Raw genomic sequence first — 26,099 nt, 5'->3', positions numbered from 1 at the left:
AAAGAGATACATATTTTTACATATCTTAAATGTACTACCAACAGGACAAACTAACCTTTACATGGCTTTAGTTTTCTTTTTTTGATTGAGCAAGACAAGATGCTAAAGGTTCTAACCCTGAAAGAACTGCAAGTATTTAATCTCTTAAAGAGCAAGATTTTTAACTATTGTTTTTCACTTGGTCTGGGCTTTGAGCATTGCATTTCTTGTCATGATATCAGCACGAAGAAAACCAAGAGTGAAGAAGATGGTTGCTCCTCATTTTCTGTCCCTTCAAGAGCTTACTGCTGTGGAATTTTTATTACTTTCTTTGAAAGGCTAACATTGCAGTGATATCCTAAAGGTACTTATGTGTCTTTCAAAACAGGTGATTGTCCTCCCCACACCCTTTTTATGCTAAAGGGCAACTCTGGCCTCTCTTTAACGCCAGCATGTCAAAAAGCCAGTGAAGAGGTGTCTTCCTACAGAAAATTTGATTTCTCTATTAACTGAGGACATAATCCAGAGCCTGTTACGAGTCAGTGGATTGACCTCCCTTTGAATCAGTGCCTGCGCACTCAGTTTGCTTTGCCCTAAATGAAGGGTGCTGCTGTGGAGGAATGTGCTCTGTAAAGCACAAATCTTACTGTGGCTATGTTCTCTGAAGATGAAATCCTACAAGAGAATCTATGTACAATGCCGTCACAGCATGCTGGTTAGACAGTACATATTTGCTTGCAAACCTGAGCAGAATGTCGAAGAGAAGCTCTGCAGCGCTCCATCCACCTCCTCTATGCTGGGAAGAGCTATCAGCCGAGGAAGAAGAGCTTCCAGTGACTGGATGAAGAGCCGTGCACTGTGCTGGTCTGCCTCCTGGTTTTTCAGCAGTTTCAGAGAGAGAGCAGCAGTACGTAAGGACCTGTGACCTGGACAATCCCGTGGTGTCTGCTCCTCATCAGCCAGGGAGCAATTGTCAGAGCCTATGTCTGAGACATCTGACCTGCCCGAGTCCTTCTCTGCTGCCATGGAATACTGATCGCATGAATCAAACTCGGTCCTAGATAGGTCCTGGTCATCTACACTGAAGTTGCTTTCACTGTATCTGGACCCATAGGACCGGGTCTTGCAGTCAACTGATAAGAAGTTAGTTATATCTGGATAGACTATGGTGTGGCTTCTCTGAACAACATCTGGCGGGTCGATAGTTTCTGACTCCGGTTCTCTGTAATGAATCTCTTTGCTTTCGTGTACAGCTGGAGATGGCAGTGAGGTTTTTGCACATTCTGGATTCTCCTCTGGAGTTGTTTGCCCCATATCTCCTTCCAGAGTGGTCTGGCCAGTGTCTGTGGTAACGCTAATGCTAATGTCAGGACTCTTCTCATTTCCTGATTCCCAGGCAGGATTTTCTGAGGAGAGGATTTGCCTCTGCCACCTAAAGTCAGCATCATTGATCTCCATGGAGTCTCTGCTTGTCTCAGTTCCATCCTTCAATTCTTCTACACGTCGGAGTAGCAGCTGGACCTGCTCTTCACTAAGACCCCTCCCTTGGCTCAGCTCATCTAATGCTCCAAGCAGGGCAAAGACACAGGACACTGAAGCATAACATGCTTCAATACCACCTTTGATGCATGCTTCTGTCATCCCATCCATGATACTACAATTAAAGCAGAGTTTATATAAGTGATGCAGCACATACAGTGAGCAATTGTCACCATCATCCAACACTTTCCCTCCATAACCAGGAAAAAAAGAAGTGAAATTATCCTGTAAGACTACTCCTGAGAAAGGCAACTAGTATTAGAGCAAATTACTAAGTTTCCCATGTGGACATGGCTGTTCCATAAAGGAGTGCTAAGCAGAGGAATGATCATTGTACATTAGTACCAGCATTCAGAGCATGTTTTCTCTTACAGAGAATCACGGAATTGTCAGGGTTGGAAGGGATCATGCAGTTCCAACCCTCCTCCCATGGGCAGGGACACTTCACACTAGACCAGGTTGCTCAGAGTCTAGCCTTAAAAACTTCCAGGGCTGGGGCTTCAACACCTCCCTAGGCAACCTGTTCCAGCATTTTACCACTCTGATGATGAAGAACCTTTTCCTAACACATCCAATCTGAATCTACCCACTTCTAGTTTTGCTCCATTCTTCCTAGTCCTATCACAAGCCTTTCCATGGAAAAAAAGCCCTCAATACTCAACTGAAGCTAAATGTAAAGCCATCTGTCCTGAAAATTATTTTATCTGCAAGATATAATCTTTCTAAGAACGGAGACTCCTTCCTGCTCAATCTGACAATGTTTAAATTTCCAATTACTTCCTCAGACTTCACCCTGGAAACGTACCTCTGAAGAAGCACACAGTTATTTCATTGTAAGGCTAGGGCCCCAAACCCAAGAATTTCCAGCTGCAAACCAACATCTCTGAGTATTCTGGCAAACTCCACAAGGTGATTATCTATGCCTTTACAAAGAGGGCCAGACTGATGACAAACAACAGCTTTTACCCCTCTTCCATTTTCACAGCTTCCTTAACTAGGGAGGTACCCTGTGTCCTATTTGGGTATGTTTCTGAAGGCACAACTGTGTAAGTGTCCTGTGTTCACGGGTTTAAGAGAGAAGAGAGTAAAGGAGGAAACAAAGCATACAGCTTAAGAAGATCCAGATGGGACTTCCTTTTAGAAATAGGCTTCTTCCTGGATTCAGACTCAGAAGAGCAGGGCCCTGCCAAATCACAAAGCCGCCGAGGACTGCCAAGTATCTGAAAGGAAAGGAAACCAGAAGTTACTGGAGGATTATGTAAGCATTAGTCAAATGAGTCAGCCCTGGAACCTGAGGTAGCAGTACTCTAATTTCTCAGAGCAAAGAAAACCAGCACACTGGTGTTCTATTTACTAAAGCTACCTTTCCTCTTTTTCAAGGCAGAAAAGCAGATACAGAAGAGCAGAATATTCATCAAGAATCACATACAGAATGTTCCCCAGTGCTTTGCATTTTTGATTGAGTATGACACAGCACACATGACGATCTTGATGCCTAAATATAGAGCAAGTATCTTGCATTATATTATACACCAAAGGGTATCCTTCTCTTCAGTCACCCAGTCACAAAATGATAGTCACGCAATGATGAGCAAAGTGATTCCTACTGACTTGGCCTGCTGGGTGGCATCCTGTTAATGCCCACCAGGAAATACATGGAGAAGGCTTTCCAAACAAGCCCACAGTAATAATCAGAAAGAGACAAGAAATACATTCTGTAGGAAACAACAGTAGAGTGAGCTTTTCTTAACCATTGTCATCTTGCCGTTGTTTAAAATTAGAGGTAGACAAGTGCAGGGTGGTGTTAGGAAAGATCTACAGACACAGAATTGCCTATGTACTCACAAGCTAGAATCCTCTAAGAGAGACCACTGCTTCTACAAATTAAGTAAGTTGCCTTGTGTTCCACAACATGAGAAGAAAGCCACACATGTGAAATGGAGGAACCCATGACTTCAGCTGCTGCTCAAACGAGTCTCAAAATACTCCAGTTCTGGTGTTGTCAGAGGCACTGGGCAAGAGGCCAGAATGGACTGGTCTTCACATGGCTGCTTAAGACATTGGCAGCTTCCTTATGGCTATTGTAATAAAGCTCAAGGAAACAGTATTTCAAAAATCTGGCATATAATCAAAGCACATATTCACCTTAAAGTCTGGAATACTATACTGTGAGGACAAATGTCTCCTTCTAGCAAGAGCAGAGACGGGGGAGACAGATGCCAAAGAAGTTGAGAACAAGATCCCTACACCTAAAAGAGTGTAAGATCTGCTCCATGCAGTACCACAGCATGAACACTGACAGAGCTGCCATAGCAACTTGCATTTTGGAGACAAATATAGCTATCACAACTTCGTAGAACTAGGAATATTTGTCAGTGTGACTTGATGTAACAGCTGTGCTCAGAAATGGTGATTTCAACATCCTTAGCATTAAGGTATGGAATGGACTGGTGTGCATGTGTCAGCAACATTTACTATTAAATAAACACTTGGCTTTACAGGTCTGGATTTGCACATGTGATTATCCTACCTCTTTCATAATTTTGATGGCTTCTACTCGGTGCTGAGGCGGTGGATAAAGCAATATCCGGTGATACAGAGACTGCAGCACAGGCTTCATGGATTCCACCGAGCCCACCAGGCGAACCAGTTCTGCTGCAATGTAATATATCGTCCGTGCAACAGGCCCACTAAGGGCTGGTGCTGTGGAGGAACAGCCTGAACCCCGGCCATGATCAGAGATCCCTGAGGAAAGTGAATCAGCCTCAAGGCAGATGCTGCTGTGGGCAGAGGTGATAGTTTTGTCATGGATTGGGTTTCCCAGGATTACTACTAGGGCTGGACACAGTTGCTTCCTGAGAAAGAGAAAAGCAGCAGATGGTAACTGGAAAAAACCCAATCTCACAGGAACAGGCTGAAAATAGCCCATGGTTATATGAGATACACACTCTTGTTTTAACGGTAAGTCAACAGCAGTGGTTAGATACAATAACAAATTATGCCAGGCTTTTTTCTTCTCCCAAGCCTCAGCATGTTAGCACATATGGAAATACTTTTGGATGCTCTATAAACATGGTACTGATTTTGCTAGTTTGTGTTGTTGCACAGCACTGTCCTTTACAAGGTTGCATGCTTGACCCCTACCACTGGCTGCAAGCTATTGCAAGGCAGAAATGCCAGGTTTCTACTGCTAAGCGTTTATTCTTCAGTCCAATTTTACAGTATCACAGTATCACAGTATAACTAAGGTTGGAAGAGACCTTGAGGATCATCAAGCCCAACCTATCAACACAGACCTCAGGACTAAACCATGGCACCAAGTGCCATGTCCAATCTCCTCTTGAACGCCTCCAGGGACGGTTACTCCACCAACTTGGGAGCTTTGAAAATAACCTGAACAAACAAAACCTAATCTATGTCAACTAGAAGGTCTGATGATCCATCACTGAACTGCACATGTATGTATTTTAGTAAGCACCTTAGTTGTGATCCCCTGCTTTGCTGGCTTTTGAGAACATAAAGCCCTCTACAGTAAATCAAAGCATGTGCTGTAACTTCTCATATGCCATTTATACACTAAAAAGATGTTCTTCCTTCAACTGTCTTTCTGCATGAAGACTCAAGTTAAGTGATTCACACCAGCAGATCACTCTTCTGTGGAACCAGTGCCAAAACCAGCTCAGCACTTTGCTCCCATTAGCTGTTATTTCCACTTTGCACTCACACTTGAAATTTTACTTCAGTCTGTAAGACCCTAATTTAAAAAGCCAAGAGCTACCTAAGAATGCAGTTCCAAATGTGATTTTCACCCACATGCCTCAGAGGTTCAAGCTGGCACCTAGAGAACAAGCACCCAATGACAAGTATGATTCAGCATAAAATCTAACATCCTCATGAGTAAGTACATCTTATTTTCTCAAGACACTTAGGCAGTGCAGAACTTTCATTGCTTCTCTTAACATGCTCACTTAAACAGTTTAGTCTGTCTTCCTGAAGTCCCAGAAAGAAAACAGGCCTTTAATCAGACATCAGATAATTACTTTGAGTCTGCTTATTCCATTTCTTTCTCCAATCAGGTACACTTCAAAACCTATCAATTCACTGCTTAGGAAATATGCCTGTCTCAAAGCAGGAACAATCACAGGTTGCAATAGCAACATACTCCCCACCAAACTGCTCCTGTGTTGAACTGTGGAGAGCACAGAAGAACACAGAGCTTAATCTTCTCTGTCTGCTTCCTTATTTATATTCTTGTGAGAACTTACTACAAAGTGCCAGCCAGAGAGGAAGTTGTGTGCAGCTCCTTAAAGAACAGACAGCTGTCAGTTTGGTTCACAACTTCATCAGTAATGGATTATTCACCCTAATCACTAATGGATTAGGGTGTACTTATACTGCTATATATTCAAATGTTTGCAGTTTAAACTGTCTCCCTAGTGTTTTGTTGGATGGTTTTTCCCCACTTCATCTTAAGTGTGTAGCTGGAAGATACATATTCCTTGGCAGCAATGCAGGTTAAGAAGTCCTGCCCCTGGAGGTGTTCAAGAGGGGATTGGACGTGGCACTTGGTGCCATGGTTTAGTCATGAGGTCTGTGGTGACAGGTTGGACTTGATGATCTTTGAGGTCTCTTCCAACCTTGGTGATTCGGTGATTCTGTGTGATTCTGTGATGGCTTGTCTTCATGATATACAGTTACAAACACAAACACCTGTAGAACTGTGGCATAAATATGTGGATTATCAGAATGATGTAAATTTTAAATAAAGCAGGAAATGTTTTCTTTTAACCAAGATCATTTCAGTGACCTTGCTTATAGGATGGTCCCACACTCAGTTATATGAGCATAAACAAAGGGTTGGGTGAAAGTCAAGGTCAGGAACTTCTGAAATGGATTTGTCATGAAAGGGAAAATTCTGCTTTTACACTAGAGCTCCTAGAGGCCTCAGCACAGAGCCCCTGTGCTACACTGCACAGCAAGCTCTTCTCATATCTGGAGATTTAGTCCAGGTTTGTTTGCATGGCTGGGGGAAAAAGGTCCTTTCATACTTACACCCTGAATATTTGCATTAGTCATGAGATGTACTCACCATATTAGATCAGTGAATCCTTTGTGCTGGTGCATGCTGGGAGAGGAGCTGTTTAACATGGAGAGGATGCACTCCAAGTAAAGAAGCTGAAGTTGCCGATTGTCACTGGCAAAGAGAACAGATGCCATTCACACCACATTGAAACAAAGATTATTTAGTTTTCTAAAACCACTCCAGTAGTTCACTTGAAAATGATACTGCAGTTTCTACCAGTGATTTGTTTTGCTTCTTTTTATGAATTTACAGTGGTGTCATTACCTTTATCATCCCATTTACTTTCTAGTGACCACATGCAGTGATCTGCTACTTAAAAAAAAAATCTATGCAAAAAAAGAGGAAGAAGAAAAAAGGAAATAATAATTCAAATTCTATCTAAATACTTGAGGAGGGAGGGAATCCTTAGAGGAAAAAGGCAAGCAAAAGATTTCAGACTGTTGACCAGTTTATGCAGGATAATCTGAAGGGCATTTTGGCCATGATCTTTCAGGTTATTTTTTCCTCTTTTCTTGGTAACAGCCACAATGAAACATGAAGCACCCTGTGGACACCTGGAACTGAGACACTTGTACAATGTACTTGTACCTACTCCCAGAATTAGCTGCTGGATTCAGGAGTCAAGAAAGGCTGAGGTCTGTTTTATGATGGGAGTTTCCCATGTAAGTTCTGGCTTTCACTGCTAAAAAGAGTAGGATTTAATTTTGAATTTGTTTTGGTCAAGGATGAGAGCTGGAGGAATGTACTTTCTGATATGTAATGGTAGGTAAAGGAAGCTGTAAAGAATGTATCTATCTTCACTGAAATTAGGGAATAAGAAATGTCTGCTCTTCTGTCACTGCTTCAATTCCTTTTGTTCATATAGATGAATGTTCATCCAAGTGGAACAGTACCTGTTTCACATGCCGTGCAGGAAATAGTGAATCCTGAGGCTTGAAGCTACATTTCCAACTCTGTGCTATGGAGGGCTTAAAACTGCTGGTGGATTATAGAAAGGTGATAGCCTTTTGCTCGCCCCAGTCTACAACTATTTGGAAAGATGCACACATTCCCAGTTCTATCCCAGCAGCTTTCCTTACAATATGTCTTAATGTAGATCATCAACATTTTGCAGCTGACACTTGCATGGGCATGTACAGGGCATTCCTGCACTCTTAATGCCTCCCACTATCTAATTGTCTTCCTGCAGGTAAGAGATGAATATTGCACTCCTGTATACCTCAGCAAGCTGGTGCATTCATATCAATACTGCCATATGCCAGAATCACTGAATTCACTAGTGGCCTCAAGAGAAAAACACACTTCCCTGAACTCTTCATCATCACTCATAGCTGTGTCTCCCTCTAAACCAACTTATATAAAAAAATTAGAATAGAATAGAATAGAGTACAGTAGAATAGAATAGACCAGACCTTCAAGATCATCGTGCCCAACCCATCATCCAACACCACCTAATGAACTAAACCATGCAACCAAGCACCCTATCAAGTTTCCATAACAAGCTTGAACTTTAGAAAGAAGAATTTAAGTATTCTTCAGACTAAGAAATTAGTACTGGCAGCATAGAACATTAAAATCTCACTTCACTGACCTCAAGGTTAGAAAGTTAATTTGCTGCCCACAAAGTGTTTTGAAGGAGATACCAAAATTGACCTTGAAGGAAATAAAGGCTCTTATTAACTCATGGAGTTAGTTCTTTAATAAGCCATTCTAATTGAATTTGTTCCCTTCAAATTCATTCAGCACCTTTTACTATGTTTTGCTTGCAACTAGAGAGTCAACAGTCCAGGTACATAATTACAAGCACGGAATAAATCATGTCTCAGTGAGTATGTGTAAATCCTCTAATTTGTGTTTTTTCTTACTTATCCACACTATGACTCAATCTGTTCTCATTAAGCACAGTTTTATGGGAAACTGAGATTTTTCAGATATTTTTCTAAAAGACTTTCAGTGATTTTGAGAGATCCTGTCAAGTAGTTTAGTTTTGATATTTCATAACCAGCAATTCAAAGTAATTATCATTTAGCAGACAACACTTATTGGATGATAGCTGTTTATAGCTTCAATGTGGGCAAAATTTGATACAAAGAATTAACCTTTCAGCTAGTTTTGCCAGGTGCTGTTGTTAGGTACACACTTTAGAAGATCTGCTCTCACTGTCCTGTAACTATGCACACAAAAAATAAATAAAATGTTCCTTTAAAATGCTGACACTGATTACAGCTTCCCCCTCTACTCAGCTCTGGTGAGACCCCACCTGGAGTACTGCATCCAGTTCTGGAGCCCCTATTACAAGAGGGATATGGACGTGCTGGAACGTGTCCAGAGAAGGGCCACAAGGATGATCAGAGGGCTGGAGCACCTCTCCTATGAGGACAGACTGAAGGAGTTGGGGCTGTTCAGTCTGCAGAAGAGAAGGCTCAGAGGTGACCTAATTGTGGCCTTCCAGTATCTGAAGGGGGCCTACAAGAAGGCTGGGGAGGGAGTTCTCAGGATATTAGGTAGTGACAGGACTAGGGGGAATGGAATGAAGCTGGAGGTGGGGAGATTCAGATTGGACGTGAGGAGGAAGTTCTTCACTATGAGAGTGGTGAAGCCCTGGAATGGGTTGTCCAGGGAGGTGGTTGAGGCCCCATCCCTGGAGGTGTTTAAGACCAGGCTGGATGAGGCTGTGGCCAGCCTGATCTAGTGTGGGGTGTCCCTGCCCATGGCAGGGGGGTTGGAACTAGATGATCCTTGTGGTCCCTTCCAACCCTGACTGATTCTATGAGTAAATAATCCTAGTGTATGGTACTCTTCCCTTTCAAAGCTTGCTGTAATTAGAGACACTCATAGGAGGAATGTATATAGCACAGCGATGTCTGTGCTGCTTTCAGCTTTCTTTGTTTGTTTGCCATGTTTTCTGAAAATGGTAGAGCATATCAAAAGAAATACAAAACAAGCATTCACTGGTACATCTTCCATTTCCCCAGGTTCATACAGGCCTACCAAAGAGACATCATGGTACATTTAAAATCGTTTCATGCTGCTTTTCTTCACTACCACTGAGGTGATTTACAACTGGCAGCAGCAGCTAACTAAACCTTATTTTATTGATACAGAAACAACATTGTCAACATTGTTTTTTTCTTAAAACTTTAATGTAACTTGCTATATTTTTTTTCTTGTAACTGCTCTATAATGTTTGCATTGCTTTTGGTTATTCTGCCACCTTTTTAAGACATAAGGCTTTTGTGGGCTCATCTCTTAATAGAACATTGGCCAAGCTATGCTAGGAATGTCATAGGAAGGTTTGACTCATGAGTAAGTACTTACTCTTACAGTGCTGGCCAACAAGAGACTCTAGTATTTCAATGCAGTGTAACACTCTATTAATGCCCCTAGTAACTGCATTTAAGAAGTTAGCCTCATGCATTTGCAGGTAGGTAGTGTAAATGATATTAGTAAATTTAACAAATGCTTTGGTAACACAAATTATTTCAGTTGGATAAATGCTGCCTTTCTAAGAAGGACATATTAATGCATTGTACATATTGTTTCTGTTAAGCTTTTCCATGTCTCTTGTAATTGTTGTTCTCTCTATCATGATGGCTTTCAAGCCAGAAAACTTCTTTTACAAGTGCTTTTGTTGCTGAATGGAAGTTACTTACAGATTAGATTTACTGGAAACTCTTTAAAGCCAAACAGTGCACAAAGGCAAATTAGCTTCTCATCTCAAGTGCCAGTTAAATTCATGCATGATGAACAATACTCCTAACAAATACTTCGTTTAAGCACAGTTTTGCTCTGTAATTTCAAAACTACAACAGTACAATCCCACGTATCAGTGAAAGTCTCAATCTCCAGGTATTGAAATTCATATTATAAACTGAAATAACTCACTTTATGACAGCCTGGAGCTTCTCACAGAGCACAGTGAGGACAGATACAACATCATCACAAAGAGACTCAGCTGAAGCACCTCCAAAAGGGACAAAGATCACAGGCATTACATATAGGCAGCTGGATTACAACCTCAATTCATTGCATGGACTTTCAGAGCTAGTCAGAGCTTCTAAACAATGAGCAGGGCTGTCAAAATTCATAGAGAAGATGCAGTAGGAAAAATCATAAATTGGGAAGTGATTTCCACAGAATGAAAAAGCAGTGGCACTAAATTTGGAAAGAGCATTGATTGCTAGCATGCATTTACAGAAGGTTAGCTGAAATCCAATTTGGTTAATAAAATAAGTATATAAATACATAAAAATGACAGGCTCCAGTACTGGCTCCTACACAGCAGCTAAAATTTCTGTATCTCCCTCTGCAGTTTGTCTCTGCTACAAAGCTTCTGGTGTCTGATAAGGTTCTGATCTTAAAAGATTATGCTTGTGCACTTCAAACGTTTTAGCCTCCATCCACACAAGTTCTATTGCAGAAATCCAGTGAGAAGGTCAAAAGCAGGGATTAATTTTACCTATCAGGGAAAATGTTGGAAGTTAAGCCAGAACAGGGGTAGAAAAAAATCGTCTTGCAAAATAATAACTTGGCAAGTGTGAACAGACTTTTGCTAGTGATGCCATTACATAAACCACATCTCTGTCCTGAAATACACCACAATCGTTACCATGTTCTCCATGACTCTCTTTCAATTTAGGAATTAAAGTCACTTACTAAAACTTTCTCCAGAGCACTGAAACTGCTTAATTAACAAAGTCAGCACCTTGAAACAATCAAATGAATCCAAATGAAGACACAACTGAAAAGAAAAATATCAGGAGCTAACAGGGCTGTCCGAGTCATTATCATAGCTAACACAGAGCATCAAGCTATAGAGAAGGTCAACCTGAAAATGTAATTCCTGTGAAATCAGAGAGTACTGCGCTGATAAAAGGAGTGTGAAGAATAAAAAAGCTGGATTGGAAAGAGTCACTCAAAAAAAACCCACAAGACATTAAAAATACCTTGATTCTTGAATTTCTGCAAGCCATCATGGTTTTCAATTGTCTGTTGAGGAAAGACAAAAGTGGTGTTAAATGGTGCAAGGGGCACATAAACATTGTAGAAGCTGTACTTTAAAGGCAGAGCTTTCTTTACAAACCCATGTCCTCTATCTGTTTTGGGGTTTTTGTTTGTTAGTTTTTCAGTTAAAAGTTTTTCCAAACACTTTCAAAAGTTCACTAGAATCTGTTTTAACAGTTATTTAGATTTAAGGGAGGAGTTGATGTCCCATTAAGCTGAACTAGGATTTGTAAATCCTGAAGGGATTTCCTACACCTAAACCAACTCAGTTGCAATAAAAATAACAAAGGAAAGCGTAGTCTAGATCTCACAAAGTACTTAGAAACCAAAAGCAATTGAGTATTAGTGTATCACATTATCATAATTAATATTACAGTGCCAACATGGCAGTCAGGAAATGGAAAGGACCTCTTACATCATTTGGTTTAGCTGCAGTATAGGATTCTTCCTATCACTGCATAAAAGGGTCAAGCCAAGTGCTTCTCTCCAGCATCAACAACAAACTGCCAGGAACTATTTTGCTTATTTGGTTTAGTTTTTATTTGTTTGCTTGGTTTGGAGCTTTTCTTTGATTGGTTTTGGCTGGTTTGGTTTTGCTGTTTTCCTTTTGTTTGGTTGGGTTTTTTTGTTTTAAATGTTTCGGCTAGTAAAATGAACCTACTTAGTACAGAGACAGAAGGTAAGTATAAACTGCTAAGTCTGCTCTGCAGTTGCTCATTAGGACAAAAGTAGTCCAGTCTACTAATCCCAAATAGAAGTGATCATCTTAACCCAAAAACAGATGTAAGGAAAATAATCTGTACAACTACTGTCCTTAACATTTCCTAGAAACTGACTTTCACAAGTAGTACTTTCCTGATAACGTACAAAGCAGCACAAACAAATGTAAGAAGCGAATGTAATTTCACATGTACCCAAAACATCTACGGGTTTGCTGACAGTGTGCTGGGATTCCATTCAAACAGCTCTCATGGATTTTAATAATGCAATAAGCAGAATTAATTATTTTTTTTTTTCTAACAACCAAGCACAGAATTTCAGGAGCTTAAATTATGTTGTAGAAAAAAATACATGAAAAATCTCAACGCTCTTTTCTTACTGGAGAATTTGTTTTCTTTATGTATGTATTAGTCATGCAAAAACTTTTGGCAAAAGGATTTCAATGAACCTTAGGGAAAAAAGCAAACAAAATGAAAAGGCCAAGGCAGCCTGACATCAGAACAAAGCCTCTTTTGTTTAATGGAAGGAGAAAAAAATGAAAAACAACAGCCAGGCAGAGCTGCTAATATGAGAGCTGCGTGTCTGATAGACTGCTCTGAGGCAAGTGCAGGGCCAGAGCCTAAAAATGCTTTTAATTGTCAAGTGTCAAATTAAAGTCATGAGGCACAACAAGCTGGTACAATTCACTCCATTCAGGGAAACAAAAAGCTATGCAGCCATGGACATGGAACCATTTGTTGATGCCAGAAGGCTCACCATGTTTTCTTGCTTTTGTCGTAACTGTAAAGTCAAGTCACTCAACATTTGGCTGAGGGTTGCCCGCACAGCGGTGTTAATGCTCCGCTGGTGACAGCTAGAGACATATGTCTCAATGCAAACCTGATAAGGAAACAAGATAGCAGTACATAGATATGAACTGTAACTTACCAGTAACACATCTTAGGAGGATACCAAGGTCTTTCACAGGCAGAGTCAGCCTCCCTTACTACTTCATATTGCTTTCTTAGCACATTAGAAGTTTTCAGCAATATGGAAAAACTGAGTAAGTAGCATCTAGAGGCAGCATGCAGCTCATCAGTGTCACAACTGCAGGAATGGTAGGGCAGAATTGGCAAAGCCACCTGTCAAACCCAAGAGATTTTGGCACTTGCTTTGCTCTGTAGGTAATTCACTAAATGCTGCTTCCTTTTTTCATTTCTAGATACTGATTTGTAATTACCACTCTGCAAGTGTGCATCTGCAGAGTAAATACTCTCCAGTTCTTGTGGCTTCTGTTGTACAGGTATTTGTCACTTCTTCTATAATTACTACATACTGCAGAATATCTGAAAGCCTTTGAAGACCTTTCCTAATATCAGAGAATCACAGAACTGTCAGGGTTGGAAGGGACCTCAAAGATCATTGAGTTCTAACCCCCCTGCCATGGGCACCTCACACTAGATCAGGTTGCCCAGAGCCCCATCCAGCCTGGCCTTAAAACTTCCAGAGATGGGGCTTCTACCACCTCCCTGGGCAATCTCTTCCAGTGTCTCACCATCCTCATGGTAAAAGAACTTTTTCCTAATATCCAATCTGAATCAACCCACTTCTAGTTTTGCTCCATTCCCCCCAGAGCTATCACTACCTGACATCTTAAAAATTCCCTCACCAGAAAATACAGAGGCCCTTTACCACAACTAACACAAATGATTGCCTTTTAATAACTGGCAATCAAGCCAAAGGCTCCTCACCTCAGAGATCTCAAAGGAGTCAAGGTAGCAATGGAAGAACACTCATGGGTCATCCAATTCCCAGCTCCATGCCCAGGTGGTGGCAACTTTTTGACATTCTGCTGTGACCAGACTTGGGCTTCATTTTTGCCCCAGCTGATGCTACACAAATAGTTGCCAAAACATAATGCAGCTACCATCCTGGGTACAGCACACAGCCAGATGCAGTTTCTGGCCTTGATCAGATTTTCTGTGGGAGGTGCTGGTCTCTGTAAGAGCTGCTGTAACTGTAGTAACCACTGCATAGTAACTACTAAGTGAGTAAGTCTTGTTGGAGCTGAGTGGGTTTGTACAATACAATCTTCTCAGACTGTGATATGAAGGAACACTTTTGGTCCTTTGGCCTAGATATAACTAACAATGACTATAAGAACCCCACAAAAGTCAATGACTGTTCACATACTGCTCAGTCTTTGTGGTTTTGTTCTGCCATCATTTGGATATATATGTAGTGAGAAGAACAATGAATACAGATTAAACTAGCTGTGAACAAATAAATAATATATACATAGATGGTATAAATTACATGCATGAGGAGTATACATAAATGCTTCTGGTGCACATTTTTGAATGAGAAGGACACTCTATGAGGTGAAGCCATTTTTATCATTCTCTAACAAGGCTTTTTTCAAGAGGGAAAATTTGATCTGGTTACATGGACTAATCAGTATTGACGAAGGCACACGGACAAGACTCTTGATTGATTCTAACTCTTACTGAAATTAAACCAAGCTACTCCACTGACCAAGTAAGAAAGGCTCTAGGCTTGGGGCTATAAAATTTAAAATGAATGTGTTGTTGCTGGCACATTTCTGTACTTGTTAGAGTGGAGTAGAAAACAATATAGGTATATTCCTAAAAAATGTCTCCTTGCTTTGGGTGCTCTCAGATGTCAGAACGTCAATAAAGCCACAAGCACAAGAAAACATGATCATGTTGGATACCAGCTGTGCCTTAAATGAGTGCACATGGCAGCTACTTCATGGGTCTTGCCTTATTTTTCCTTATTTCCCAACTACACTGAGAGACAGCATTCCAGAGCTTTCCAAGTGTATCTGTATCATTCATTATCTCATGCTAGAAACACTACAAATCACAAACTGAGATTGATTATCTCCTTTGGCTGTGCATTAGAAGTGGTTACAGCTGTATGTATTTGCAGGGTATAAGGGACCAAACTGACAGCATACCTCATATTTCTTACTCTTTTTCAAGATCCCAAGATCCTCTCAAATAAATAAGAGATTTTATTTATCTTGAGAACAATCAGTCAGTGATGAAGATGGTCTTGTAAATTAAAAGGCCTGGACCGATTCTGCCCATCATTCAGCAGTCACCTGAAGCCCAGTGGGAAAAAACTCCTTAAGTCTTTTAATTATGCAAAGCCCTTCACAGAGGCCAAATCATTCCAGTGCTGATGAATTTGTTCTCCTGAGCTGTAAGTCTTTTTCTAAAGTAGCTGAATTAATTGATTAAATACCACTTTTAGAGGGAGGCTGACATTCTGGAAAGAGCATGGTTGTTATCGCTCCTTCTTCTTTTCCCTCCCCATGCCAGATAATGAGCAGCAATACTTTCCACTTGAGCTCCAACCTTACAGAATGCCTATGTTTAAAATGGCTGGGCAAGGTACCTTTTGAAAAGCCACTGATGAAGAAGTACCAGTAAAAATGTGAGAGCTCAGGGCCCCAAGGAGGTGTGCAATGGACATTTTGATTGTTTCATGCATTCGGGGACTTCCAGCTCTATGGCATGCAAAACACAACTAAGAGCAAAACACAGAAGGGTTAGCCAATGAAGCACAATAGAGTCAAACAAAATAAACCTCCAAAAGACATGGGAGTAACAAATGCACACATAAAAACAAGCAATAGCATGAATTAGATTTTCTTGCAGGGGTCTAGGCAAGCAAGAGAAAGTGCACACAGAAAGATTTAGTCTGTTTTCAATACTGTTAATACTTAAGCCACAAAATACAGCACTTTTCACGTTGGATGCTTCCTTAATTTGAAGCTGATAGTATTCAGAAAGATTTAGGGTGCCCTTATTTTGTGCACGTGAACTGACAATGATCAGACAGTGCAAAATGGCCAGACTGTAGCCTTGTTTGTCAGAGAATGTCCTCAGAGAGTTCTCCTAAAAGCACAGCACTTCTAATTTTGCAATGGCTCCACTTTGCTACAGAGGGCAGGCTAGGAAAACTAAGGGACTGACTTGGAGAGAAATGTCAAATATCAGGGGATCTGGAACAAATATCTGGGCTCTCTGCCACCTGCCCTTTAGAGCAAATCAGAACAATGCTGGGGATAGGCAAATGCTGAATCCAGAAATAAATTTTCTGTTTCCTACTGCTTATACATTGTAGAATTTGGATACAAAGGCATATTAATTCCAGCTGTTAAGCCTTTGCCTGACCTACAACCTGGCCAGGAGACACCTGAGAAAGCATGTATGTGCTTGGTGGAACTTGCTAACTAAAAAGACTTAGGCATTCACCAAGGCAACATTTTCTGAAGGACTGTGGGGACAAGAGGTGTACCTCCAAACACTCCAAATAGTAACATGCATGCTCTGTATTACAGCTTATTCCAATCCCTAAAGGAAACGAAAGTTTGATTTGGTTTGCTGGCACATCTCATCAGCCTGCATCAGAGCTTGTGTTCACTCTAACAGAAAAAGGGCAAATTATCACTTCTGCTAGCCTGTACCACTACACTAGCAAGGGTTTTGGGAGGCAGGCTACCCTTTTGTGTCAGGGGAAAAAAAAAGGAAAAGAAAAAGTGAAGTACAACTACCAAGAACAGCAGAATTTCATGCTAATCTCTGAAGGGAAACTGCCATTTTCCAGGATGCTTTAAATAAGTAACAGCCCTATTGTTACCCAAATTCACAGAGAGAACAGGAAATACACTTTCTGATACAGCTTATAGCAGGTAGAGCATGGCCAACTGACCACCTCCCCCAGGCTTAGGCAGTGCTCTTAAAGATTGAAATGCAAAGGGTTTAGAGCCATTACGTATTTTTACCAGCAAGTATTTTGTCTAAACTAGAACTCTTTGTCTACACCAAGTGATGCACTAAGCTGAATTCATCAGCTTTTGCCCTGCATGTTAGAAAGTTTGCTGACAAAATCTGCAGCAGGGGAAACTCTCTGTATTTTCTTCAGCTTGGGACACTGATGTAAAAAGGTTTTAGTGCAACTTCAAAAGTTATGGATTGCTCTAAAAAAAAACACTCAGTTCATCCTTGCGGCTGCATCTAGAGGGAGCTCACAGAGACCTCCAAAAATAGCCATACCTTATTTGCAGGCACCAGAGAAACCTGTCTAAGCTGTGCAGGACATCTGGAATGATTACTACTATTTTATTTTCTTTTCATCCTGCATATGCTATATACAAAACAGTTTTGTGCTGTATCCCTGCCTTTAAAGGCTTATATGTTAGAAACTGGCAGCTGTTTTCTTTGGTTCTGCGTTATCTCTACAACTCCATTCTTGGCTTCCAATAGGGCAATGCAAGGTCAGCTTTATTCCTAAACTTAGAAAAAATGTTGTAGCTTCCAGTTAAAGTGAGCTATTTTTACATGGAATTTTTCTTTCTTATGAAAAGCCCCACCCCAAATACTAAAGCCTAAGAAGGAACTCATCTTTGAATGTCCACATACACTTGGAGTGTAGGACATGTATATAATCTTTTACATTGTTCTCCCCATACCTTGTTAGCAATATAAATGCTCTGCATACAGCAGCATATGCTGTGCAGAATGATTAAGTGCTCCTCTGCACCTTCTCTAACCCACACAAACAGCCACAGAGTGCACTAAAAATATCACCCACCCACAAAGGCTTACTTAATAGACCTCCAGGTATGTTTTTCTACAGTCAAAGCTCCTTTACAATTTAATTTAGACTAAAATCAAATGGAATAAAGACAGAAGAGTGACTAACAGCACCAGGACAATGCCATGTATCTAGAGGTGCAATAAATCTTTTACCTGGATGTATTAGGGAAAAGGCTAACACACAAGGCTAATGTGGCACAATGTAGCACTCTTGCTAACATGGCACATTACAGCCTACACACCTCTTGAGGAAACTTCATTAGTTTCAGACTTGCACCAGGTAAGGAATCAGTACAGGGCTGTTTTATAAAGAACTCAGGGAAATTTATCCATTGCAAAAGGCAAAATAAAGTAAGTATGAGGAGCAGTAAGTGTGCAACAATGTATTATACAATTATCAGTCAGTCTCCAAAAGTGCCTTCCCATGCAAGACCATCAACCCTGCCCAACTCACATCTATTTCTTCACACTAGACATAAATAAATACCAGTCCTTAAGATGGTAACTGTGATTTGGACTAGTAGAGTTGCAGGGTAGGTAGGGAAGACACACTCTAGGTAGTGGGAGAATGTAAAGGGATGCAAGCAATAGTATGACAGCAGCACTTACCTCAGCAATCTTCAACACTGAACTCCCATTCAGCTCAAATGTGGAGGTATATGTTATACAGAGCAAGACCTTGAACCAAAAGAGAAAGAAGAAGACAAAAATACAAGTTTAATGCATTGTCTCACTTCACCACCCATGTGCTTTTAGCTACTATTCCTTCCATCTTCAGTGCACACATCAGAAGCTTTATAGCACCAGGTTTTATTGGGGTAAAGGAGATGGCACAATCAAATTGCTTCCTCCTGAGAAGCTGCAACTGTTGGTACCAGAAGTACAACCCAACAGATTCTTTATTGCTGTCTCCTGCATCTGACCATGGAAGGAAAGACAAGCCTGTGATTAACTGTGGCCTTGGATTCGATAGCCAGAATCCATTCATATTTTAATCACAAGCTTTGCACAATTTAGAATCAGTCCTTGCATTCATTTCTATCAGTGTAACAAAGGAGGAAGGAAAAATGCATACAAATTATTACTGGTGTGAAATGAGATATTAATTACATGAGGACTCCCCAGCCCAGGTTATTTCCAGTAACAGCATTATAGTAATTTGATACTGAGCAGCTAAAAACCAGTTCATAATCCCCATTTCATGACAGAAGGCTTGTCCTGTCTTGAACTTAGCAGGAGGAATAGTGACCAAAATACCCATCTGATGTTTATTTTGAAATGAAAGGGAATGGGAATGTAATCTACTGGGGGTAGTGGTGGTGCATGGGACAACATGATGATAGGTGCTATGGTGTGGTTTCTTTAATGTCTGGAGGTGTCCTCCCCCTCAATCCCCACTTTCCTTTCCAATCCCTCCCACCCCACAGAAGACTGAGAGAGCCTGAGCTGCTATCCTCTAGTTAAAAGTAGAGCATTGCCCCACTGGCATAATTCATGCTTTGCTTGACCTCAAACAGTATGAGTTTCTTGGGTTAAGTGCACTGGCAAATATCAATCACATTAACATTAATGTATTGAACCCTGCAACTTCTCAGCCCCTAGGAACTACTGTTCTCTGCCTCATGAGCAAATCTGGGGCATCAGGTAAGTTAGCACTACTGGCTGTTAAGCATGTATCTTATTATGTGCTTTTCAGTGGTATTAGGTTTGGCTTTTTTATGGGGAGGTTCTGTGACAGCTACTAATGCTCAGCACCTTGGGGTGATCTCCTTAGCAAAACAACCAACTTTGCCAGAGTGCCTGATCAGAGCTTGCAAGTTAAACAGATAAAGGAGGGAAAGGGATACATGTTTGGAAAGATTATTGCCCTTTGGTTCCTGTAAAGCATCATTTTTCTCATATTTTATTGTACTGCACAGAATAGAATAGAATAGAATAGACCAGACCAGGTTGGAAAAGACCTTTGAGATCGAGTCTAACCTATCATCCAACACTATCTAATCAGCTAAACCATGGCACCAAGCACCCCAGCCAGTCTCTTCCTAAACATCTCCAGTGATGGTGACTCCACCACCTCCCCAGGCAGCCCATTCCAATGGGCAATCACTCTTTCTATGAAGAACTTCTTCCTAACATCCAGCCTAAACCTCCCCTGGTGCAGCCTGAGACTGTGTCCTCTTGTTCTGGTGCTGGTTGCCTGGGAAAAGAGATTGACCCCCACCTGTCTGCAACCTCCCTTCAGGTAGTTATAGACAGCAATAAGATCTCCTCTGAGCCTCCTCCTCTCCAGACTAAGCAACCCCAACTCTCTCAGCCTCTCCTCATAGGGCTTGTGTTCCATACCCCTCCCCAGCTTTGTTGCCCTTCTCTGGACACAGTCCAGCAAGTCAACACCTTTCCTAAACTGAGGGGCCCAGAACTGGACACAGTACTCAAGGTGTGGTGAAACAATAAAAACATTACAATTAACTTGAAGCAGTAAACTGGATCATGTCTCAAATGCAATCTATATTTTCACTCTTAAGTAGTGATGATGTCCAGAAGCATTTCAGAGCTGTCATAGGGAATGAAAAAACTGCTGACCTGAAGGTTAAGAGAGGTAGACAAACCTAACAGAGCATTGCTTGTACTCTGAAGCCTGGCCTGCATTAGGAATAGTGTGGCCAGCAGGAGCAGGGAAGTCATTGTGCCCCTGTACTCTGCATTGGTTAGGCCGCACCTTGAGTACTGAGTCCAGTTCTGGGCCCTTCAATTTAAGAAGAACATTGAGACACTTGAACGTGTCCAGAGAAGGGCAACAAGGCTGGTGAGAGGCCTTGAACACAAGCCCTATGAGGTGAGGCTGAGGGAGCTGGGATTGTTTAGTTTGGAGAAGAGGGGGCTCAGGGGTGACCTCATTGCTCTCTACAACTACCTGAAAGGTGGTTGTAGCCAGAAGGGAGTTGGTCTCTTCTCTCAAGCAATCAGCACCAGAACAAGAGGACACAGTCTCAAGCTGCGCCAGGGGAAGTTTAGGCTCGAGGTGAGGAGAAAGTTCTTCACAGAGAGAGTTGTTTGCCATTGGAATGTGCTGCCCAGGGAGGTGTTGGAGTCACCATCCCTGGAGATGTTCAAGAGCAGATTGGACGTGGCACTTGGTGCCATGGTCTAGTCATGAGGTCTGTGGTGACAGGTTGGACTCAATGATCTTTGAGGTCTCTTCCAACCTTGGTGATACTGTGAACACCTATCATCACTACTCAGTCTTTGCTTGGGAGAATATTCATCTCTGCAGGTATTTTGCACCAGCAAAGAGGAAAAAAATCCATTACTGTAAAGCAGGCACTTAATAACTGCAGGGGAATTTGAAATGTCTCTACATGAGCAGCTTATCCACAGAGGAGTGTGCCATTTTTCTGGAGGACATAAATAACCTTCTTCACATTTTGAGAGTCAAGCTAAAATGTTTCTGTGCTCTGAAATGCACTGCATTTTTACACATGTTTTTCTCAGGAGACAAATTGCATTTCACTACAACCTTATTCCAAGGTTGGTTTGGGTTTGGTTATTTTGTGGTTGGGTTTTTTGTTTGTTTGTTTGGGATTTGTGTTGTGTTGGGTTTTTTGTTGTTTGGGTTTTTTTTGCTTCTTTGTGTTGTAAATAAAATACCAGTCAGGAGCTCAATCCTGTTCTTATAGATGACAGTTTTAGTATAAAAGGCAAGAAAAGCATTATGCAAGGGCTGTTTTACATTTGTTTATCTATGTTACCTTGCCTTGACTCTCACTCAATCCTTCATAAATAGAATCTGAGTAACATGGATAAATACTAGAGGTAAGGGGCTTGGAATACAAGCCCTATGAGGAGAGGCTGAGGGAGCTGGGGTTGCTTAGCCTGGAGAAGAGGAGGCTCAGGGGAGACCTTATTGCTCTCTACAACTACCTTAAGGGGGGGTTGTAAACAGGCAGAGGTTGGTCTCTTCTCCCAGGCAACCAGCACCAGAACAAGAGGACACAGTCTCAGGCTGCACCAGGGGAGGTTCAGGCTGGAGGTCAGGAGGAAGTTCTACACAGAGAGAGTGATTGCCCATTGGAATGGGCTGCCCGGGGAGGTGGTGGAATCACCATCACTGGAGGTGTTCAGGAGGAGACTTGATAGGGTGCTTGGTTGCATGGGTTAATTGATTAGGTGGTATTGGATGATAGGTTGGACTTGATGATCTTGAAGGTCTCTTCCAACCTGGTCTATTCTATTCTATCCTATCCTATCCTATCCTATCCTATCCTATCCTATCCTATCCTATCCTATCCTATCCTATCCTATCCTATCCTATCCTAATGAGAACAGAAAAGGAGACACCACTCTTCTGCAGTACAATGCTTCTGGACTAAAATATCAAGTTCTGATATTTAGTATTTACCTTTCAAGCAAAACAAAGTTTCTGAGCCAAGTTTATTCTTCATCTTTTCTGTGCCATGGGTTAAATGGATTTTCTCATCTTAAAAGCGTTACACAGGCTACCTCAGTATTAAAGCAGAGATACAAGCTACAGAATTTGAGCTTGCCAGAGAAGGAAATCTCATTGAAACTACAAATGACTAAGAATGCCATACTTTGCATCTCTTGATATGAACTCTGCAAATTTCTCTGAAATCCACTGCATTTACTGGCATATAGACAAGTGCCAGTGATGGGGAATAGTGACATCTTTTGTCCTGTCCACAGTGCAAATGCTACAGAATGATGAAATCCCTCAATGATCTCACTTGGTTAACAAGGACATAAATTACAAGGGCTGTTATTTCCATCTGCTGCTCAGTCCGTAACTGCATGACTTTGAACTTCAAAATCAACCAGTTCTGTTGGGCACTAAGAGAATTCTAACCCCCTGACCAGCCTGACAGCCAGCTGTTGGGCCTCACTTACTCAGCTGTTAACTACCCTAAAATTTTATTGACAGCTTGCTAAATAATATATTCAGTATGTAAGGAAAATCTGTGATTTGTAATCTCCATACACTGCTGTGTAAAACACAAATGCAGCACACAGTTCATAAGCCCAGAGACAGGCAACTGTCATCTCCCACTGACAAATCTCTTCTGATCTTGCTAAGAGCCAAAATGGACAGCCAGGCCCACTGCTAATCTTATTCAGAGGTCTGCATGTCCTGATTTTCCCTGCTTATGAAACCTCATTTGCTTCATGTAATTTTCTGCTCTCTTGCACCATCCTGACTTTGTATAGTTTGTTAATACCCAGTGTTTTCCACAGATCCCAATCTGGAAGCACACAGCAGTTTAGGCATTCTTACATGCCTCTCTTCAAAATCTCTTCTCCTCCTCCTTCCTTTTTTTTTTTTTTTTTTAATTTCCTACCTTTATAGAGCTGAACTATGAAAAGTTTGCACACATATGCCCAACCCCTACTGTCACAAGTGCCAGTAAGCTGCTTGTAACAGTTGTGTCCAGTTCTGGGCCCCTCAGCTTAGGAAGGATGTTGACTTGCTGGAACGTGTCCAGAGAAGGGCAACGAAGTTAGAATAAACCTTTATTAGAATAAACCAAACCAGGTTGGAAGAGACATTCAAGATCATCGTGTCCAACCCATCAACCAATCCAACCCACCCAAACAGCTAACCCATGGCACCAAGCACCCCGTCAAGTCTCCTTCTGAACACCTTCAATGACGGCGACTCCACCACCTCCCCGGGCAACCCATTCCATAGCGCAATCACTCTTTCTGTATAGAACTTCTTCCTAACATCCAACCTGAACCTCCCCTGGTGCAGCCTGAGACTGTGTCCTCTTGTTCTGGTACTGGGTGCCTGGGAGAAGAGACCATCATCAGCCTGTCTACAACCTCCCTTCAGGTAGTTGTAGAGAGTGATAAGGTCACCCCTGAGTCTCCTCTTCTCCAGGCTAAGCAGCCCCAGCTCCCTCAGCCTCTCCTCATAGGGCTTGTGTTCCAAACCCCTCACCAACTTTGTTGCTCTTCTCTGGACTCGTTCCAGCAAGTCAACATCCTTCCTAAACTGAGGGGCCCAGAACTGGACACAGTACTCGAGGTGTGGCCTAACCAGTGCAGTGTACAGGGGCAGAATGACCTCCCTGCTCCTGCTGGCCACAGTGTTCTTGATGCAGGCCAGGATGCCATTGGCCCTCTTGGCTGCCTGGGCACACTGCAGGCTCATGTTAAGCCTACCATCAACCAGCACCCCCAGGTCCCTCTCTGCCTGGCTGCTCTCTAGCCACTCTGACCCCAGCCTGTAGCACTGCATGGGGTTGTTGTGGCCAATGTGCAGAACCCAGCACTTGGATGTGTTAAATCTCATGCCGTTGGATTGTGCCCATCTGTCCAGCCTGTCAAGGTCTCTCTGCAGAGCCTCTCTAACCTCCAGCAGATCAACTCTTGCCCCCAGCTTGGTGTCGTCAGCAAATTTACTGATGATGGACTCAATGCCCTCATCCAGATCATCAATAAAGATGTTAAAGAGCACAGGGCCCAGCACTGATCCTTGGGGCACACCACTAGTGACTGGCTGCCAGCTGGATGTGGCACCATTCACCACCACTCTCTGGGCTCGGCCCTCCAGCCAGTTCCTAACCCATCGCAGTGTGCTCCCATCCAAGCCATGGGCTGACAGCTTGGCCAGGAGTTTGCTATGGGGGACGGTGTCAAAGGCCTTGCTGAGGTCCAGGTAGACTACATCAACAGGCCTCCCCACATCCACCAGGCGGGTCACCTGATCATAGAAGGAGATCAGGTTGGTCAGGCAGGACCTGCCCTTCCTAAATCCATGCTGGCTAGGCCTGATCCCTTGGCCATCCTGTAAGTGTTGTGTTATTGCACTCAGGATGACCTGTTCCATGATCTTGCCTGGCACTGAGGTCAGGCTGACAGGCCTGTAATTCCCTGGCTCATCCAACCGGCCCTTCTTATGGATGGGCACCACGTTGGCCAGCTTCCAGTCCTCTGGGACCTCGCCAGTGAGCCAGGACTGCTGGAAAATTATGGAGAGTGGCTTGGCCAGCTCATCTGACAGCTCTCTCAGCACCCTAGGATGAATCCCATCTGGTCCCATGGACTTGTGGGGATCCAAGCTGCTAAGGAGAGTTCCAACCACCGCCTCATGGAACATAGGGAAACTGTGCAGCTCCCTGGCTCCTTCTGCTAGCTTTGCAGGCCAGCTGTCAGGAAGACGTTCTGCCCTTGTTGGTGAGGGGCTTGGAACACAAGCCCTATGAGGAGAGACGGAGGGAGCTGGGGCTGCTTAGCCTGGAGGAGACTCAGGGGTGACCTTATTGCTGTCTACAACTACCTGAAGGGAGGTTGTAGACAGGCGGATGTTGGCCTCTTCTCCCAGGCAGCCAGCACCAGAACAAGAGGCCACAGTCTCAGGCTGCACCAGGGGAGGTTTAGGCTGGAGGTTAGGAGGAAGTTTTACACAGAGAGAGTGATTGCCCACTGGAATGGGCTGCCCAAGGAGGTGGTGGAGTCACCATCACTGGAGGTGTTCAGGAGGAGATTTGACAGGGTGCTTGGTTGCATGGTTTAGTTGATAAGGTGGTGTTGGATGATAGGTTGGACTTGATGATCTTGAAAGTCTCTTCCAACCTGGTCTGGTCCTATTCTATTCTATTCTATTCTATTCTATTCTATTCTATTCTATTCTATTCTATTCTATTCTATTCTATTCTATTCTATTCTATTCTATTCTATTCTATTCTATTCTATATATCAAGTGCAGCAAGGAAGCGATTATCAAAACCTAGTTATGAAGAATAAAGAGTAACAGCAAGCTTTGGCTGCTACTCTGTACAAAATGAGATCTAGGAACCTACTAGCTGTACAAAAAGCAGATGACCTGGTGTGATCAAATTACAGAAGCATAACAAGTTATAAACCAGAACATTCTTGGCTTACTCCACTTGCTACCTTCTTCACTCATAAACCATCAGAAATCTGAAAGATGGTCTCTGATCAACGCACAAGACTGCTCTCAACTATGATTTCCATCAGCACCACTGCAGGGCTCATTTACAGTCTTGGCAAAAGTCCAGACACTCAACTCCCCATCTAGGTGGAATAAGCAGAAAGACAGCAGGCATCTCTTTAAGATTACTGTATGAAAAATGGGATTTCAACCAACCAACCAACCCAAAACTTAATCATTCAGATCAACTAAA

At 42.3% G+C, this 26,099-nt stretch overlaps 1 protein-coding gene across 3 annotated transcripts in view; it reads right to left on the bottom strand.

Moving 5' to 3' along the window:
• Nucleotides 1-26,099, bottom strand: part of ARFGEF3 (ARFGEF family member 3) — a 116,430-nt gene that overhangs the window by 45,840 nt on the left and 44,491 nt on the right. For 2 of the 3 annotated variants that reach the window (XM_068150478.1, XM_068150487.1), the window contains exons 5-12: nucleotides 18,544-18,612; nucleotides 13,082-13,204; nucleotides 11,548-11,590; nucleotides 10,487-10,565; nucleotides 6,608-6,712; nucleotides 4,049-4,373; nucleotides 2,626-2,738; nucleotides 723-1,633 (exon numbers count right to left, since the gene is read on the bottom strand). In XM_068150478.1, the coding sequence (XP_068006579.1) occupies nucleotides 723-1,633; nucleotides 2,626-2,738; nucleotides 4,049-4,373; nucleotides 6,608-6,712; nucleotides 10,487-10,565; nucleotides 11,548-11,590; nucleotides 13,082-13,204; nucleotides 18,544-18,612 (1,768 nt within the window). The remainder of the gene's footprint in view (nucleotides 1-722; nucleotides 1,634-2,625; nucleotides 2,739-4,048; nucleotides 4,374-6,607; nucleotides 6,713-10,486; nucleotides 10,566-11,547; nucleotides 11,591-13,081; nucleotides 13,205-18,543; nucleotides 18,613-26,099) is intronic. The other variant, XM_068150495.1, reaches the window with a different exon arrangement.

The sequence above is a fragment of the Melanerpes formicivorus genome, unplaced genomic scaffold, assembly GCF_026170545.1.
Source record: "Melanerpes formicivorus ecotype bairdi unplaced genomic scaffold, bMelFor1.0.p_v2 SCAF_2, whole genome shotgun sequence".
In the NCBI taxonomy this organism is placed as follows: domain Eukaryota; kingdom Metazoa; phylum Chordata; class Aves; order Piciformes; family Picidae; genus Melanerpes; species Melanerpes formicivorus.
The sequence above is the reverse complement of the archived record's forward strand: the minus strand, read 5'-3'. Positions and strand labels throughout refer to the sequence as shown.